The sequence below is a fragment of the Bacillus rossius genome, chromosome 10 (assembly GCF_032445375.1).
Source record: "Bacillus rossius redtenbacheri isolate Brsri chromosome 10, Brsri_v3, whole genome shotgun sequence".
Classification (NCBI taxonomy): domain Eukaryota; kingdom Metazoa; phylum Arthropoda; class Insecta; order Phasmatodea; family Bacillidae; genus Bacillus; species Bacillus rossius.
In genome coordinates this window covers 58,181,208-58,198,386 of record NC_086337.1, presented here as the reverse complement: position 1 = coordinate 58,198,386, position 17,179 = coordinate 58,181,208, and the positions used below count along the sequence as shown (strand labels likewise).

Here is a 17,179-nt window from a genome sequence, read left to right as displayed (position 1 = left end):
GAATGAACCGACGCCGTGCAGCTGGGCTTAGCAGCATCGCCATGGTGGACTCAAGGGTGTGGGTTGCCGCCGAGGTCTAGCCGGGAGGCGTATTTCCAAACCCTAGGTTGACTCGCACGCTGGGGTTGGTCGTCGCGCTGGAGGGAGGGGGGGGGGGAGGAGGAGGAGGGTGTTTACGGAAGGGCCACAATGGAAAAAAAAGGGGGGGGGGGGTCACGCTCCGGCGAATTAACGTTTATTTTGATCTTGGAGGGGCAAGTGAAAGAATGATGCCAACATGACGTGGCTGAGGGACACATAGCCAGAGTAGGCTTGAATAAAATATGTAAATTAACGAATAGGCGAGGGCGGGCATTTGTACTGCTGCAGATTATGACATATGTAGACTTAGAAAAAGATTATTTCAGAAGACTGACGGAGCAGAATTCAAAATGTTTAACAATGAAATGGACAGTGAATGTTTTAATGTAGTGCTATTTACAAGGTTGAGGAAACTAAATACTGTGAAGAGTTTCTCAAACGTTACTAAACCCGATTGTATTTAAAAAATAATAATTTCATAACAAAATTGCAAAATGCATTTTTTTATTCATAACTTGTGGTTTATTATTATATGTATATAAATCATACTAATAACTAGTTTTTATTTGTCTTTTGAAGTGGAAATGATTGGAAAACAAATGTTACATAAATCTGCATGAAAAACGCAAGTAAGTAGTACTTTTTCATGGTGTCAATTTTTGATGTGTAACACCTTAGCTTTCGGCATATGGCATTTAATAGGCGTAGTTTCGTGAATTGAACGGAAATGTGACATCTGTGGCGGATGTCAAGGGAAAATTTATAGAATGAACTGTTTAGTAAAATGCATTGTCAAAAATCAGATCCTTAGCCGTGTTTAGTATTTTTTTAATGTCTTTATCGCTGTATCGGTTTTTATTTAGTATTCATATAGTTTAAAATTTAGCTCTGCAAATGGAAAAAAATTTGATAGTCGACGTAGTTGCTTTGGCAGCGAATTCCAGCGGCGGGTGTGGAAACTAAATATTATTCGCGTCCAGAAATTTTTTTGAAGACTCGTTTTGCGTATGTTTACTATGCTCCGCATTAGTTCAATGGATTATGCGTTAAATTTCGTGTCCAAGTTTCGCATTTATAATGTATTTGCAACACGAGAACGCATTAATTTTCTTGTTACCGAGGTTAGATGTTATACATCACTGACGAGTACTAAAACTATCGATCACGTGTTTTTTTTTACTTCTTATTACCTGCATAGGTACATATTTTCTTTCCAAATCAACTGCCAGAAATAAACACGTGTTGAAGATTACAGTAATTTTTTTTTGTAATAAAATCGTGTCAGTGTTAAGAAGACTGCAGGTCGCTGCTCTACCACTCTGACTCTGGGGTAGAGCACCTGCCTTATGACTTGTAGGACCCGGGTTCGCACCCCGGCTCCTCCAAGGCGGATTGTCTCAGGTGATAGGAATACAGTCCCTTGCAACAAGTCAGGCTACCAAAGAGACGGCGGGTGGAAACAAAAAAAAATTAGTTGTCTGTAAAGTCGGTTTACGGACGATAGTTTAACGTGACGTCATAACAAAACATTGATGAAATGATTGCGTACTTTATGAATAAAATTAAACATTTTTTTAATAATAAAAGAATACTTGAAATTAATCTAGTAATCAGATTTTTAAAATGCAAGAATAATCAACCTTTATTGCCGAAATTGTTGTTGTAATAAGCAATGAAAACCACGTTAACTTTTCACTTCACTTTATAAACAGTCCAGTGGAAGAGAGATAGATGCGGCGCAAGCGTACAATGAGCGTAACGGGACACAGCGTAACGGGACAATGTGCGTAACGGGAGACTTTTTCGTGCGTGCAGCCGGCGGTCATCGATTTATTAGACGTTGTCACGTCAAAAAAGCCCTTCCAGGATGGCTTCCAATCGAACATGGCTGCGCTGATGACTTTTTCGTTGACGTCACAACCCTCTAACTTTATTTGACGCGACACACCGGAGGAAGGTGGGTGTTGGAAGCGAAAGTCTGACAGCGACCCAGATCTGCGGAGTCCCCGGGAGCAGGTCGCAGGGCTTGCAAGTGGGTGTGTCTACGGCCGCTGGGACCTCGTCACGTGATCCCTGGAAGGCGGTCTTCCTCGTGTCCGCCCGAAAAGGCGCGCGTGCCGCTCATTAATGACCCGTAGCTCATGGTAATGAGCCGACCGCAAGGCGGGGCTTCACGGTACGGTCTTGTCAATCCGTCTTCCGGGGACCGACGTGTTTCCCGCTGCCCCCTCTTCTCCCCCCGCGCCCAGGGTTTCCTGCCACGTCACGAGATGTCTGCGCTGAGGACCCGTGACATCGTCGAACCTTCCTTCCAGCCAAACCTGGCAGCGACGTCACATGGGCCCCGCCCCGCCCCGCTTCCGTGTGTACCACTTCCCCAACATGGGTACGCGCCTTAGAAGTTATACTTACTCGTGATAAAATCCCAAAATTAATTTTTGACGTGACAACGTCTAATAATTCGATGAACGCCGGCTGCACGCACGAAAAAGGATGTCTCATTGTCCCGTTACGCTCATTGTACGCTTGCGCCGCATCCATCTCTATTCCACTCGATTGGAACAACAATCTATTTGACTTTTTCGAGGCACATTAAACTTGAAACACTCCCATTTCTTTTCCTACTTTTCCTATCATCGTCCTATCCTTAACATAATTACACATATTGGAAGAAGTTAAATATCAAACATGTATAAAAGTAATAGTTAAAATAATCTGTTCGTTAAAGTAATAAACATTTTTAATTAATGAGTGCAAATAATAGTAAATTCATGAATTTATTAAATTGTAGATTTCATTTCACTCCTTCTTTGTATCCATGCAAAATAGTGATAATTCAATAAAAATGATTCAATTTTATTCATAAATTATGCAATCATTTCATCAATGTTTTGTTATGACGTTGTCACGTTAAACTATCGTCCGTAAACCGACTTTACAGACAACCAATTTTTCAATGAAATAAATAAAATGAATAAAATAATGAAATGACTGGAGTGATATTATAAATACGGTTAGTAAAGTATAAATTCAACAAATGATTTATATATATACATACATGCACACACACACACACACACACACACACACATATATATATATATATATATATATATATATATATATATATATATATATATACACACATATGGACGTGCGTGTGTCAATAGTTCACTCTGCAGCCAAAACTACACCTCGCAGACGAATGGTGATTGTGTGTGGGGGCAGTCCCCGAGTCTCCCATCATGCACTACGGTGGTTGCGCGTTAACGCACATGCTTCACTTGATTTTTCATAACAAAAACTGTACGAGTATAATCTATTTGACCAGCCAACAAAAAATCTAATACAGTGTATGAGAATGTATTTATTTTACTTCATACTTACCCCTTGGGGGTTGAATTTCTCAAAATATAAAAATCGAGTTTGTTTGTATTATTGATACCCAAAATAATTTGTTAAATTTGGAGATATAATTATTATTCTTAAAGAACATACTTACTCCATTTTATTTTTCACCACTTAGGGTTTTAATCTCGCAAAACATAAAAATTGTTGTTTGTAGTGTTCGTATGGTTATTATTGGTATCCAATATAATTTATTACGCTTAATTACATTTGTAGATTTGATTATTTATCTTAAAATCTGGGGGCAGCATTACCTGGGGTCAGCATATAAACGTTTAAATTTAGTTCTATCTAAGTCGCATTTTTTTGCAGATTGTACCTCATACAATATATATTTGCTATAAAGTGAGGCAGTTATATTTTTTGCGGAAATGTTTCTAGCCGAAATATTTAACAATATTCTGTGGCACATCCCAACTCCTGCGGAAAGTAACTTTATTAAAAAAAAAAAAAAAGGTAATTTTTCCTAAAAGAAATTTGCAAACACATCGACAGCAAAGCGAGCGCAGACTTGACCATTCCGACAAGTGAGGCGAACCCGGCATGGACTACAACTGCTTCTTCTAAGGGGCGTGTGTTCTTGCGATTCGGTTTTCCAGTCTAGCTGTGCGTTAAAGAATCTTTTAGCATCGTCAAATTTTCAAAGCAATCGGTGGAAAAAAAAAAAAAAAAAACGTTCTGAGATTTTAAGATTTTGAACGAACCTTTTACTTTTTTTTTTTTTTGACGTGACAACGTCTAATAAATCGATGAACGCCGGCTGCACGCAAGGAAAAGTGTCCCGTTACGCACATTTTTCTGTTACGCTGTGTCCCGTTACGCTCATTGTTCCGTTAAACTGTGTCCCGTTACGCACATTGTACGCTTGCGCCGCACCGACAGAAGTGAAAACTTAAAACTTTGTTTATAAATGTGTTTCTACGGCTAATGTACGTAAGAAAATGAATCTGATTACTAGTATAATTTCAAGTATTTATTCTTTTATTATTAAAAAAAGTAGCAAATGTCCGCGAGTGCAGTAATAATAGGTTATGTTACAATTGGCTAAAAAATTATGGTTATTCATATAATTGATGATAGATATTTGATTACAGTTTATTTATATGAAAACTTGTTCATAATTATATTTAAACTTTATAGCTTATCGCCAGTTTTTAAAATTAATTGAAATTCATCTACACGTGAACTGTTTCGTCGACTGTTTATAAAGTGAAGTGAAAAGTTAATGTGGTTTTCATTGCTTATTACAACAACAATTTCAGCAATAAAGTTTAATTATTCTTGCATTTTAAAAATCTGATCACTAGTATAATTTCAAGTATTTATTCTTTTATTATTAAAATAAAAATGATTCAATTTTATTCATAAAAGTATTCATTCATTTCATCAATGTTTTGTTATGACGTTGTCACGTTAAACTATCGTCCGTAAACCGACTTCACAGACAACCAATTTTTTTATATTTATGTTGGTATTGTTAAGCGCCTGCCTGTTAACGGTGGTGAGGACAGCCGCGCGCCGCTGACGGGACTTTCTACCCAGGGGTTGTTGTTGTTGACGGCGGGGACGTCTTGTTTGCGGCAGCCGGGGAGAGCTTTCCCGCCGCCGCGCATATAAGCCCCTGGCGAGCCCGCCCTGCGCATTCCTCCGCAGCTGGACTCCGCTACGTCGCCCGTCGCAGCCACGCCATGCACTCCGTGAGTACCCGCCTCATCGCAGCACCGCAACCGGCGATCAAACACCAAGTTGCCTCGCACGAAGCCTCAACACGAGTCAAAATAGATTATTCCCAGGGGCAGGCATTTATCGCGATAAGATCCGAACACTTATTAGACTACAACAAGGTACACCCGCACCTGTGGTTTCTTCCTTGTGATTGGCGGGCCGTCTGCGAGTAAAGTCGTTGCCTTATCTGACCGAGCCACTCAGGACGCGTTTGCTTCCGCACTGAATCACTGTGATCGGTGTTGTTACAATCGGTATGTACCTGGGAGAAACTCACCCTATCACGAAACACAGACGATGCTTTAGTGTTATAACTTTCATCTAGTCTCTAAATCTTTTCGCGAAATCTGCATGCCCATACTCATCACAGACCGTGAGCGGTAGCACCGCAACCGGCGATCAAACACGAAGTTGCCTCGCACAAAGCCTCAACAGGAGTCAAAATAGATTATTCCCTATTCTTATTCTCTCACACGTAAATTTTTATTACAGTTGAAGTAGCTTGGCTTCTGGGTTGTAGCCGTGTCCTTGGCGAATAATTCACCCACGTTTCGGGCGACATTGCAGTCGCCATCATCAGGGAGCAGTTACCTACTGTAAGTAACTGCTCCCTGATGATGGTGACTGCAATGTCGACCGAAACGTTGTTGAATTATTCGCCAAGAACACGGATACAACCTACTGGTAAATGCTCCCTGATGATGGCGACTGCAATGTCGACCGAAACGTTGGTGAATTATTCGCCGAGGACACGGCTACAACCCAGAAGCCAAGCTACTTCATACAATGGCCGTGAAAGCCTGCCTGTTTGTGTGAACATAATCTAATTTTTTTAAAAATGTTTTCCAGTGGCTTTCCAAATTAAAATACGTCAAAATTGGACTTTCTGAGGAGCCTAATATAACTACTAAGTACTTGAAGTCAGTATATGTATGATCTTATTTTAGTCGGTGGCCATGATGACTTTCGTATGAAATTTTTTTATGTAAAACTGATGAATTCAATATGGCATCTTTGTTTCGCAAACTGGAAAATGTGTGGTTGCAAAAACTCGTATATTGATTATTGGTATCCTAAATAATTTATCATGCTTAATTTATTTCATAGATATAACTATTAATCTTAACACTTGTCCATTTTCACCCTTTAGGAGTTGCATTTCGCAAAATGGTAAGATTGCAATTGGTATGTTTATTAGTGTTTTCTTGTAGCTTTAGGTATGCTTGGTTTTGCTTAGGAGATATAATTAACTATTTTCAATTCATATTTGCCTCTTTTTCACCCCTAGGATTTCATTTTTACAAAACGGTACAGTCGTGGTTCTTTTATATTTAACTATTTAATTTTCATTGGTGGATTTTCGAAACTCGATTAAGTTTTATTCATTTGTTGTTTGGGGGGAGACAGTGGCCTACCGGCGAGGAGGGACGTGTATATATGAGGGAAGCCTTCTTTTCACAGACGAGAGAGCCAAACGAACGATCGTATATCTTCGGTTTTTTTTTGTTCATTGTAAATAAATATGGCGGTGTTGATAAACGGAAAGACCATAAACAAGGCAACGGTATTTATTTGTACGCCGCCATATTTTTCGTTTGCCGTGTGTCCGTGAATGTTTATTTTGGACAACTCATGATAACTAATGGTCAATTAGGTTAGGTTAGCTACATTATAAATACTTTAAAACATTGTGGACGGTTGATTCGGTTAGGATAGCTACATTAAAGATACGGTTTTCTAGCGCTGGATAGCTACATATTAAAAAGTTATTTGCTAAGTAACCATAAAATGATTTTACAGTATTTTTAATGTAGCTATACTTACCTAATATAACCAACCATCCACAATGTTTTAAAGTATTTATACTGTAGCTAACCTATCCTAATCGACCGCAAAATTTAATGCCACACCGGTTTATACAATGAGATAGAACGGCGTATGACGTATGAGTAAGCTACATACAAATAAATACACCTGTTGTGGTACGAAAAAAAAAAAAAAAGCGAGCATGAACTTTGGGGAACTTCGGGTGTGGCTCTCTCGTCTATGAAATGAAGACTTCCCGCGAGAGTGTGCCTGAAGACCATAGAGCATACAAGTGCGACTCTTACAGTGGACACTGAAACCATGTTTTGCGAGACATGTGGTGCCATCTGTTGGATGGGCCCATTACTACTAGCAAAAACGTAACTGTAGCAGGACGTTCAAATCCAAAGTGTTAGCTTCATAATGCTAATTTAACTACTTGACGACTAATTGCTTAGTGGAAGAGGTATAAACAGTATAAAAAAACACTGAATACTGTTTTGTAATAAGAAAAGCATCATAATGTGGCTATGTTAGTAGCGTACTACGAATGCTACTATCTAGCTGGTGGGTCCAAAACTAATCCAAAAACTAAGTCTCAGTCTCGGCAGTTAGAGTTTCTCTTCCCCCCCCCCCCCCCAAAACTTTAGACTGCCGTAGCGAAGCACGGATGCATCAGCTAGTGTGTGTGTGTGTGTGTGCGCGCGCTACGGGTAATGCTAGAAGAAGAAGTAAACCTAGGTTAACCCGGGTGAACTTAGCATTATTCCAGGTTGTACGGTAAAGTCGGAATAATCACTAAAATAAATGTGGCGTTTGCCCGTGTTCACCTAGGTCTACCCAGCGCTGGGTGGGTAACGTTAATTGTTGCGTCATTTCTGAACACGCTAGGTTAGTTTAGTTCGGTTAGGTATCAATGGAATTAAGCCTTTTTGGTTTTTTAACATTACCCATTCAGCGTTGGGTAGACCTAAGGTTTACAAGGGTAAACTCCGAATTGAAATTTATTTCAGTTACTATACGAACTTTAATCCCCCCCCCCCCCAAAAAAAAAATAAATAAATAAAATAAAACTTGGATAATGCTAAGTTAACCCAGGTAGGTAAACCTAGGTTTACAGGTAATGCTAGAAGGAGAAGTAAACCCAGCTAAACCTAGGTATACTTCTTCTCCTTCTAGCATTACCCACAACACACACAAACACGCACACGGCCCGCGGCTGGAGGAAGGGCGTATCTGCGCAGAGGACGGCAGCCAGCAGGAGGTGCGAGCGGGCGCCGCGGTTGGCAGCAATGCTGGCCGTGATGCTGGCGGTGGTGGCAGCCCTGCCGGCCTACGAGGAACCTCCCAGGAGGGGCGTCATCCCTGTGCTGCAGAGGACCGAGGTGCGGGACGAGTTCGGCCAGTTCTCGCTCAGGTACGCCCTTCGACACGAACACCCTGTGCCACCGAGTACACTGGAGACTAGTCCGAGATGGCGGTAATCAACACGGCAAACGACGCCTTGCTAAGGGACTGGATCCATGCAGCGCACACGAACCTGTGGGCGCGATTGCAAACACCCAGCAACCTTTCAAACCAGAGAGTAAGCACTTTCCAAAAATCGTCACAATATTTTGCTACACCTGTAGGAAGACGAACATCAAAGGTAATGAAGTGTGGTCCCATCCGAACCCAAACACTCACTGCAAGCATCAACCCTATCTCCAAATCACAAGATAAACACTTGTTAGCCCGGATGGGGCCTAACCTGCATATTAAATAAATAAATAAAAAAACAGAGGAAGGCGAAATTTTCCAAATGTAACAGATAAGGTTTTTTTTATGTCCTTAAATGTTTTTTTTACGTGTATATTCATCAAAACAAAAGGTGTCGTGACCTCACACACGGTCACGCTTCACTTGCTATGTTGTTAGAAACCCTGTCGAGGGAACTCGACATCGAGATGACTAGATGGATGTAACGACATACTAAGTATGGGGCGACGGAAGTCTGCCATATCGGGAGACTACCATAATGAGAGTATTCCGCCTGGCATCTTCGAAAAAGGCGGAAAAGTACCATAAAGGAAAAGTGCCATACGTCAAAAGGACGAAACGTAATTCTGCCATATTTTCGAAGTAGTGTATAGAATACTCGGTAGTCAGCGCTGTCAACCCTCTAGCTATTTTTCAGGTTAACTTTAAAGATTACAGATAGCGCTTCTGACGGTGATAGTTGCAATAAAAAATCACTTCTAGATCGCGGACGAGAAGACAAAAATGTTTTCAGAAATGTATTATAGGTAGCACTCTATTCTTATTACGTCGATTTAAAAAAAAATATATGTGGTACCTAGTATTCCATTTTGCCAAAATTTCTTATACATTCTACGGAATGAGGAAAACGGCCTTACTCGTAAAATTGTAATGTAACTAGCTTCGTAGAGTTTACATTTTTGCACTCTGGAATAATTGAAGTAATTGGTATATCATTATTATTTAATGAGTGCAAATCCAACGCAAATATTCAAGAATTTTCTTATGTAATGTTTTCATTATTAGGGTGACTGAACATAAAAAACTCAGATATTAAGGTTTTTAATGTCTATAATAAATTATTTAAATTCTACAAAATGTGTTTTTAAGATGCATAAATTCGAGGTAAATATTTTGTGTAGTGCAGTTTGTTGGCACAGGGCAAGCAGCACAGGCGCTCTAGGGTAGACATAGGCTAGTACATCGAATGTTGATGGGCTTTGTACAGGCTTGCAGTCGTTCAGTTTTTCTATTAGAAAATAAAAAATGTTACTATGCGTAGCATATTATCCTGCTTCATTAAAACTATAAACGAATTATGACATAAAATAACAACAAAAACACATTAACACAAGACATACACATCAATGCGACAAAACACGCAGATAGATAAAGTTCATGTTAACCAATTGTTTACTTTGGTTTTCACAAAAAACCTTAAACCGAAACTAAAATGGTGTATACAAAATAAATATGTAGATTACAAAAGTTTTACCAATGAATATTTGATTATTCAAAAGGAGTTATAATTTTTTACACTTTCTAATGGTTTTTAATGTGTCACTAATTCTCTAATTGCAAGTTAGAATTCCTAATCCAAACTGAGTCATGTTGTCTGAATCAATAAAAATGGTAATAAAATGAATATAATAATAAGTGCATCACTGATCGAACGTCTAATAAATAGATATAGGAATGTAGCATAATTTAAATACCTGAAATTTTTAAATATTAATTTAAGAACATTTTTCTGCATACTTTCAATTCTTTTCTAATTATAATCATTTGAAGCAGGGAAAGTTTAAAATTTAATAAGACCTAAAGCTTCATGTGTTGCTAATAGTATTATCTACATGTTGGTGGAAAAATAAAGCTTGTCATCAATATAACTCGAAGGTCTTAAAAGAAGACACCACGTTTAATGTCATTACTTACTATGTGATAAATTAAATTATTTTTTTGACTAAAGGTTATACAGTAAATGCTATCGTAATTCAGAGACGTTTGTTAACTTGAAAATCAGATCCGGACAGCTGAAATATCTTGTTGAATAGTTTCACAAACATATTTCCCAATTACATTTTTTTTCCATCAGCATTTTCTGATTACAGTTGGAATATCATTTATTAAATATAAAGAGTATTTGAGATAAACTACTACTTTGCGGAACACCCAATACCATGAAATTGCATTTGCAAATTTGACTGAAAAGTGTCTATTTGTAAGATAATTAAAACATATATACCACGCATTGCTTGATAAGGCCTAAAATTGATAATTTTTTTAATCATAAGATTATCTTGGAAAGTATCAAAGGCTTTGCTCATGTTGAAATAAATAGAATATTTTATTTACATCTGGATTTATACTGGTACACACATATAAAAAAAGCGTATGTTAAAGACGATCTTCCTGATTGAAAACTAACTATGTGGTTTTACAGAAATAATATTTTTAGGAATAAAATCAATGTACCTATAAATATTAAAACTTCTAAAATACTAAATAACAAAGGTTTTTTACTAAAATGCAACCGTCAATAATACTTCAATAAAATATATACCGATGAATGGTTGAACACACAACATCGGTATACAACCAATCACTGACTGATACACAATTAATTCAAATATTTTACGTTCAAAAGCAAAATTTTTAAAAATGTTTGTTTGAGCTTTATTTATATCATGTTGGAATGATACTGCTACAGTTACTTAAAACTAAAACGCTACAAAACTAAAAAAATATATATTTTTGCAAAACTCCGTTCCCCCGGAGAAACCCCCGGAATGGCCACCGCATGGGGAGCCCAAGAAAAGAAACGGGCTCCCCATTTGGAAGCCACCTGGAAGGTTTTTTTCTGTTCCACACCACCGTTTCTTTGGTAGCCTGACTTGTTACAAGGGATTGTATTCCTACCAGAGAAAATGCCACCATTTTATCTGGGCAATCCGCCTTGGAGGAGCCGGGGCGCGAACCCGGGTCCTACAAGTCACAAGGCAGGCGCTCTACCCCAGAACCAGAGTGGTAGAGCGACGATCGGCAGTCTTCCTAACACTGACATGATGTTATTCCACGAGGTTACTGTAGTTTCGTGTGTAATCAACACGTGCAGTAAAATCTAACCTCGGTAACGGACAAATTTATGTGTTCTCATGTTGTTCGTTCAGCATGAATTATGTAACTACATAACAGTAAATATTAAATTGTATAACTAGTCTGGCAATGTTTTAGTTGATTTTCTGCAAACAAACTTACAGTCCCACGTTACAATTATAATATAGACTAGTAAAAAAATATGTAAAGAATAGCACTTTCGATGGTAAAGTTATTTTGAAATAAATGCTACATATGAAAAGAGTGTGTTACGTTAAAAAATGCGTGTGCTTATAAGCATGAAGTTATTGTATAAATATTTTATTTATTTGGTTTTAAAGCTGTTCCATTTACAAAGAAAATTTACGGTGCACAACGGCAAACATAATAACTCAACGATGAAACTTAACAGATAAAAATTGAAAAAAAAAAAAAAATTGGCTATACAGTGACGCACAAGTGAACCTAGCGATGTGAATAAACAGTGATGACAGCACAGACGAAAACCTTAATCAACAGTTATGGCATATTTCCGTTATGGTATACTATTCCGCTTTTTTTTTCCGAAGAGGTCAGGCGGAATACTGTCGTTATGGTTGTTTTCCAGTATGGCAGTCTTCCGCAACCCCCTCAGCATGAGCCCCCCAGCTGTAAGGTGTGTGTACGAGCGCAGTGCTGATTGGGTGTTGTGGTGTGTGTGTGCGAGAGCGCAGTGCTGATTGGGTGTGGAGTGTGTGTGTGTACGAGAGCGCAGTGCTGATTGGGTGTTGTGGTGTGTGTGTACGAGAGCGCAGTGCTGATTGGGTGTTGTGGTGTGTGTGTGTACGAGAGCGCAGTGCTGATTGGGTGTTGTGGTGTGTGTGTACGAGAGCGCAGTGCTGATTGGGTGTTGTGGTGTGTGTGTACGAGAGCGCAGTGCTGATTGGGTGTTGTGGTGTGTGTGTGTACGAGAGCGCAGTGCTGATTGGGTGTTGTGGTGTGTGTGTGCGAGAGCGCAGTGCTGATTGGGTGTTGTGGTGTGTGTGTACGAGAGCGCAGTGCTGATTGGGTGTTGTGGTGTGTGTGTACGAGAGCGCAGTGCTGATTGGGTGTTGTGGTGTGTGTGTGTACGAGAGCGCAGTGCTGATTGGGTGTTGTGGTGTGTGTGTACGAGAGCGCAGTGCTGATTGGGTGTTGTGGTGTGTGTGTACGAGAGCGCAGTGCTGATTGGGTGTTGTGGTGTGTGTGTGTACGAGAGCGCAGTGCTGATTGGGTGTTGTGGTGTGTGTGTACGAGAGCGCAGTGCTGATTGGGTGTTGTGGTGTGTGTGTGCGAGAGCGCAGTGCTGATTGGGTGTGGAGTGTGTGTGTGTACGAGAGCGCAGTGCTGATTGGGTGTTGTGGTGTGTGTGTGCGAGAGCGCAGTGCTGATTGGGTGTTGTGGTGTGTGTGTACGAGAGCGCAGTGCTGATTGGGTGTTGTGGTGTGTGTGTACGAGAGCGCAGTGCTGAGGGGGTAGTGTGTGTGTGTGTGTACGAGAGCGCAGTGCCGAGGTAGAGTGTGTGTGTACTGGCGCAGCAGTGCCGAGGTAGAGTGTGTGTGTACTGGCGCAGCAGTGCCGAGGTAGAGTGTGTGTGTACTGGCGCAGCAGTGCCGAGGTAGAGTGTGTGTGTACTGGCGCAGCAGTGCCGAGGTAGAGTGTGTGTGTACTGGCGCAGCAGTGCCGAGGTAGAGTGTGTGTGTACTGGCGCAGCAGTGCCGAGGTAGAGTGTGTGTGTACTGGCGCAGCAGTGCCGAGGTAGAGTGTGTGTGTACTGGCGCAGCAGTGCCGAGGTAGAGTGTGTGTGTACTGGCGCAGCAGTGCCGAGGTAGAGTGTGTGTGTACTGGCGCAGCAGTGCCGAGGTAGAGTGTGTGTGTACTGGCGCAGCAGTGCCGAGGTAGAGTGTGTGTGTACTGGCGCAGCAGTGCCGAGGGGGTAGAGTGTGTGCCGCAGCTACCTGACGGGAGACGGCACCGCGCTGACGGAGCAAGGCGCCCTCAAGCCCAGCCAGGACGGGCGGGACCTGGTGCTGGTGAAGCAGGGCAGCGTGTCCTACACGGCGCCAGACGGCACTCCCGTCTCCTTCCGCTACGTGGCCGACGAGCGAGGCTTCCGACCCGAGGGAGACCACCTCCCCGCGCAGGCCTCCACCCCCTCGTCCTCCTCCTCGGCCGCCTGAACACCACCGCTGCCACAGGGCCATCGGGGCTACCACCCCCGAGTCACGCGTCCCAGTGGACACAAGGCGAACACACACGCGGAAGGGATGAAAAATAAAGGTTTTTACTGTAGGCTCAACATGTTCTATTAATATAAAAACATGATTATGTTGGCGACCACACGGGCCCAAGGAGTACTTCGTCGTCTCTGATGACAGGGCCATCGCAGATACCACGCGGGTGTCACCACGTCTCGGTGGGAACAAGGCAAACTCACACGCGCTAAGCCTTCTTTCCACAGACGAGAGAGCCAAACGTCCGATCGTTAGGGACACCTGTATTTCGCGAATATAATTTCGTGTCTAGGTACATCGCAAAACACCGTAGTTTTTTTCTTGAAGTTATTGGCTGTGATCGGCGAGAGGTGTTTTCCCGCACTTGACGGGGCCAGTTGGAATGTGGATACCGTACTGCTGCACGCACACGATTCGCCATTACTCTAAGAAAAAGCTATAGTGTTTTGTGACATAACTTGACACGAAATGTATTCGCGAAATACAGGTTCCCTACCGATCGTGCATCTTCGGTTTTTTTTTATTATTTTGAACAACTCATGATAACTAGAGTCCCGGAAATTTCGCGGATTCCTCTGGCCTCAGGATAGAATTCAAAGTTATAGGTGTTCCCGACACATGTTTACTTTCCCATTGGTTGATTTCTTAGCGAGAACATTTTTATCCTTGTTATTTGGCACTACCTGATTCGCTTATGTACTTCTCTCCTGGCTGGACATCATTGGCTCACGGTCGTAGAGGGGCGTGTCCAGACAACTGAGGTCCGATCATGAACACAGTGCGACAATGTGGTGGTTTGCATTCTAGCTTGCGACTAAATGAATGCGCGAAAATTCCGTGGCTCTAATGATAACTAATGGACAATGGTCAATTAGGTTAGGTTAGCTACATTATAAATACTTTAAAACATTGTGGACGGCTGATTTGGTTAGGATAGCTACATTAAAGATACTGTGAAATCATGTAAACGGTTTTTATAGCCCTGATGGATAGCTACATATTAAAAAGGTTATTTGCAAAGCAACCTTCGGGGAACTTCGGGGAACTTCGGGTGTGGCTCTCTCGTCAGTGAAATGAAAGCTTCCCAACACATACGTGGAAGGGATGAAAAAAAAGTTTTTACTGTAGGCTCAACATGTTCTATTAATATAAAAACATTATTATTGCTGGTTCATGTCGCGAGTAAGTGAACTCAACACCTGTGAACTTAAGTCTATCACTTATAAATAGATTTACAAAGCCCATAAAATAATTCTCTATTGATAATGCTTATTATTACAGTTGTAAAACCTAAAGGCTCGAAACGCTCATAACTTCACAGTTCAAACTATTTGTATCCGCTAGTCATCATTAATTTTCAAGCATTCCATTTACATATACATATATACTATTTTTTTAGTAAAAGAAAATTTTGAAAACCAAATGTCAGAAAATTGTTACTGGCTAAAGACTTTTGAAACCGTATTAAAAATATAATAATACAGAAACATAATGCAGATACTGATCTAAGTGTAGAAATACACTTCTCATTGACGACACTCAAAAATGAAACAAATTGTGCAAAGCATTAAACATCTATGCCAAAGACCAACAGACTTCCAAATCTTTCTGCAAAATATAATTGATTTTTCTACTTGTAATTAGAGGTAATGATTTAGAGTGAAAATGTTTAGGTCATGATAATATAAAAATAACACTGCACCTTCATCTTACTATTTGGTTGGATCAAATATTTTTGATAGGATGTAGTTGCTTTCGTGTGAACCACAGATGTAAACGCGGCGTCTCATTGGCCCATTCTCCGGACAGAGTTAATGAGGTTGTAGTACATCTTTGCTGACATTGTCAAAATATATAAAAATTTATCAAACAGTCTGTTTTTTCAGCAATAAATAACCATATAGTAATTTTCTTCTTCTCAAGTTGAAAGTAAAACAAAGACTCGTCTGTTTCTTATTCTTACATTAGTATTTTTAGTTTTAAAAAGAACTCAACGCTGCCAGTTGATTTTGATTTCATCAGACAGCGCGGAGACTAAAATAAAAATTGACACATATATTTGAAAATTAGCTAAACTATCCCTCGCCTTATTGATTGTCCACCTGAATTTCTATTTGTCCTTTCGCAAGCACAACGGCAGTGTAAAATATTGACCTTGAAGGACCAAACAAGAGACCATTAGCGATGACTGAGAGCGGTAGTGGTGTGTACTAATGGCTCGCAGACTTGTAAATGTAATCGGCATTAGCTATATGTAGTACTTAGTCATCGCCATTGTTTCTCACTAAAAGAAAAATGTAATACAAATAAATGTGTACACAAACTTACTAAAATTTTGGTTTTTATTTATGTACAACATTACGACCCATGTTTGAACATGATCAAGCTTGTCCTTCCTGACTCCTGACCTTTGACCTGTGCGAGCGATGCCCTCAGTCAGTGCGTATGCGAGGACTCCCCTACCCCCTCCTCCTGGCAGCCTTACAGGCATATCTGCACGGCTTGATGAAGCAATAGTGGTTGGTATGTCACGGGGGAAATGACATCACGCACCTAGCGAAACTATGCAAAGGGTCCACAGGTTTATATTTCTGTAATGCACCCTGATAAAATTAGCTTGTATTGAGGTTCTACGATGATAATTAAAATTTTTTTATAACTCTATTGTATAACCTATTAAACTTTTTTAGAAATTATAATAACCCTTATTTTTCAGATCATAACAAGAAATAAGTAGAGTTTAAGAGAAGTGATGTCACCATCATAAACTAAAATCCTAAGAAAACCACCTCGCTTTCAATTGTTAGTTAAACATTAATAATAACTTATACGGACATTCAATTCATTGTAAATGTTTCTTTTTAGTTACAAAGTTAATGTACACTAAATTATATATTTTTATTATTGGTTTCAAATTAAAGTTCCAAAAATCTCTGTAGGCCTAGTTGGATTGAAACGACAGATGACACAGTAGATAAGGGAATGTGAAGGAGAGGGAACTCCCTGAGTAGCCTTGCTGGCAACTGCGCACTACAGTGTTGCCAAAGGGCGTAAGTGTGGGCTCGGCCTGGAACAGTGACGGCCGACTTCACTCTTGTCGAGGGCCAGATATCATTTTGGAAACACCTCGGCGGGTCACACACATGCGAATAAATTTTTTAATGTCTCACAATATTTTTTTTATGTCTTATTATTCTGTAGGACAACCGGTGAATACAATATTTGGCATGTGATGAAGGAACGAAGAATAATTATCAATAGAATGTATTAACAAAAATAAAATTATAAAATTT

General features: G+C 40.3%; 1 protein-coding gene across 1 annotated transcript; it reads left to right on the top strand.

The window, feature by feature from the left end:
• Window positions 1–8,317: 8,317 nt before the first annotated feature.
• LOC134535667 (endocuticle structural glycoprotein SgAbd-2-like) lies at window positions 8,318–16,219 on the top strand. The gene is made up of 2 exons (XM_063374863.1): window positions 8,318–8,437; window positions 13,607–16,219. Exons 1-2 carry the CDS (start codon window positions 8,325–8,327, stop codon window positions 13,830–13,832), a joined length of 339 nt encoding a protein of 112 aa, XP_063230933.1. The 5' UTR covers window positions 8,318–8,324; the 3' UTR covers window positions 13,833–16,219.
• The last annotated feature ends 960 nt before the right edge of the window (window positions 16,220–17,179 follow it).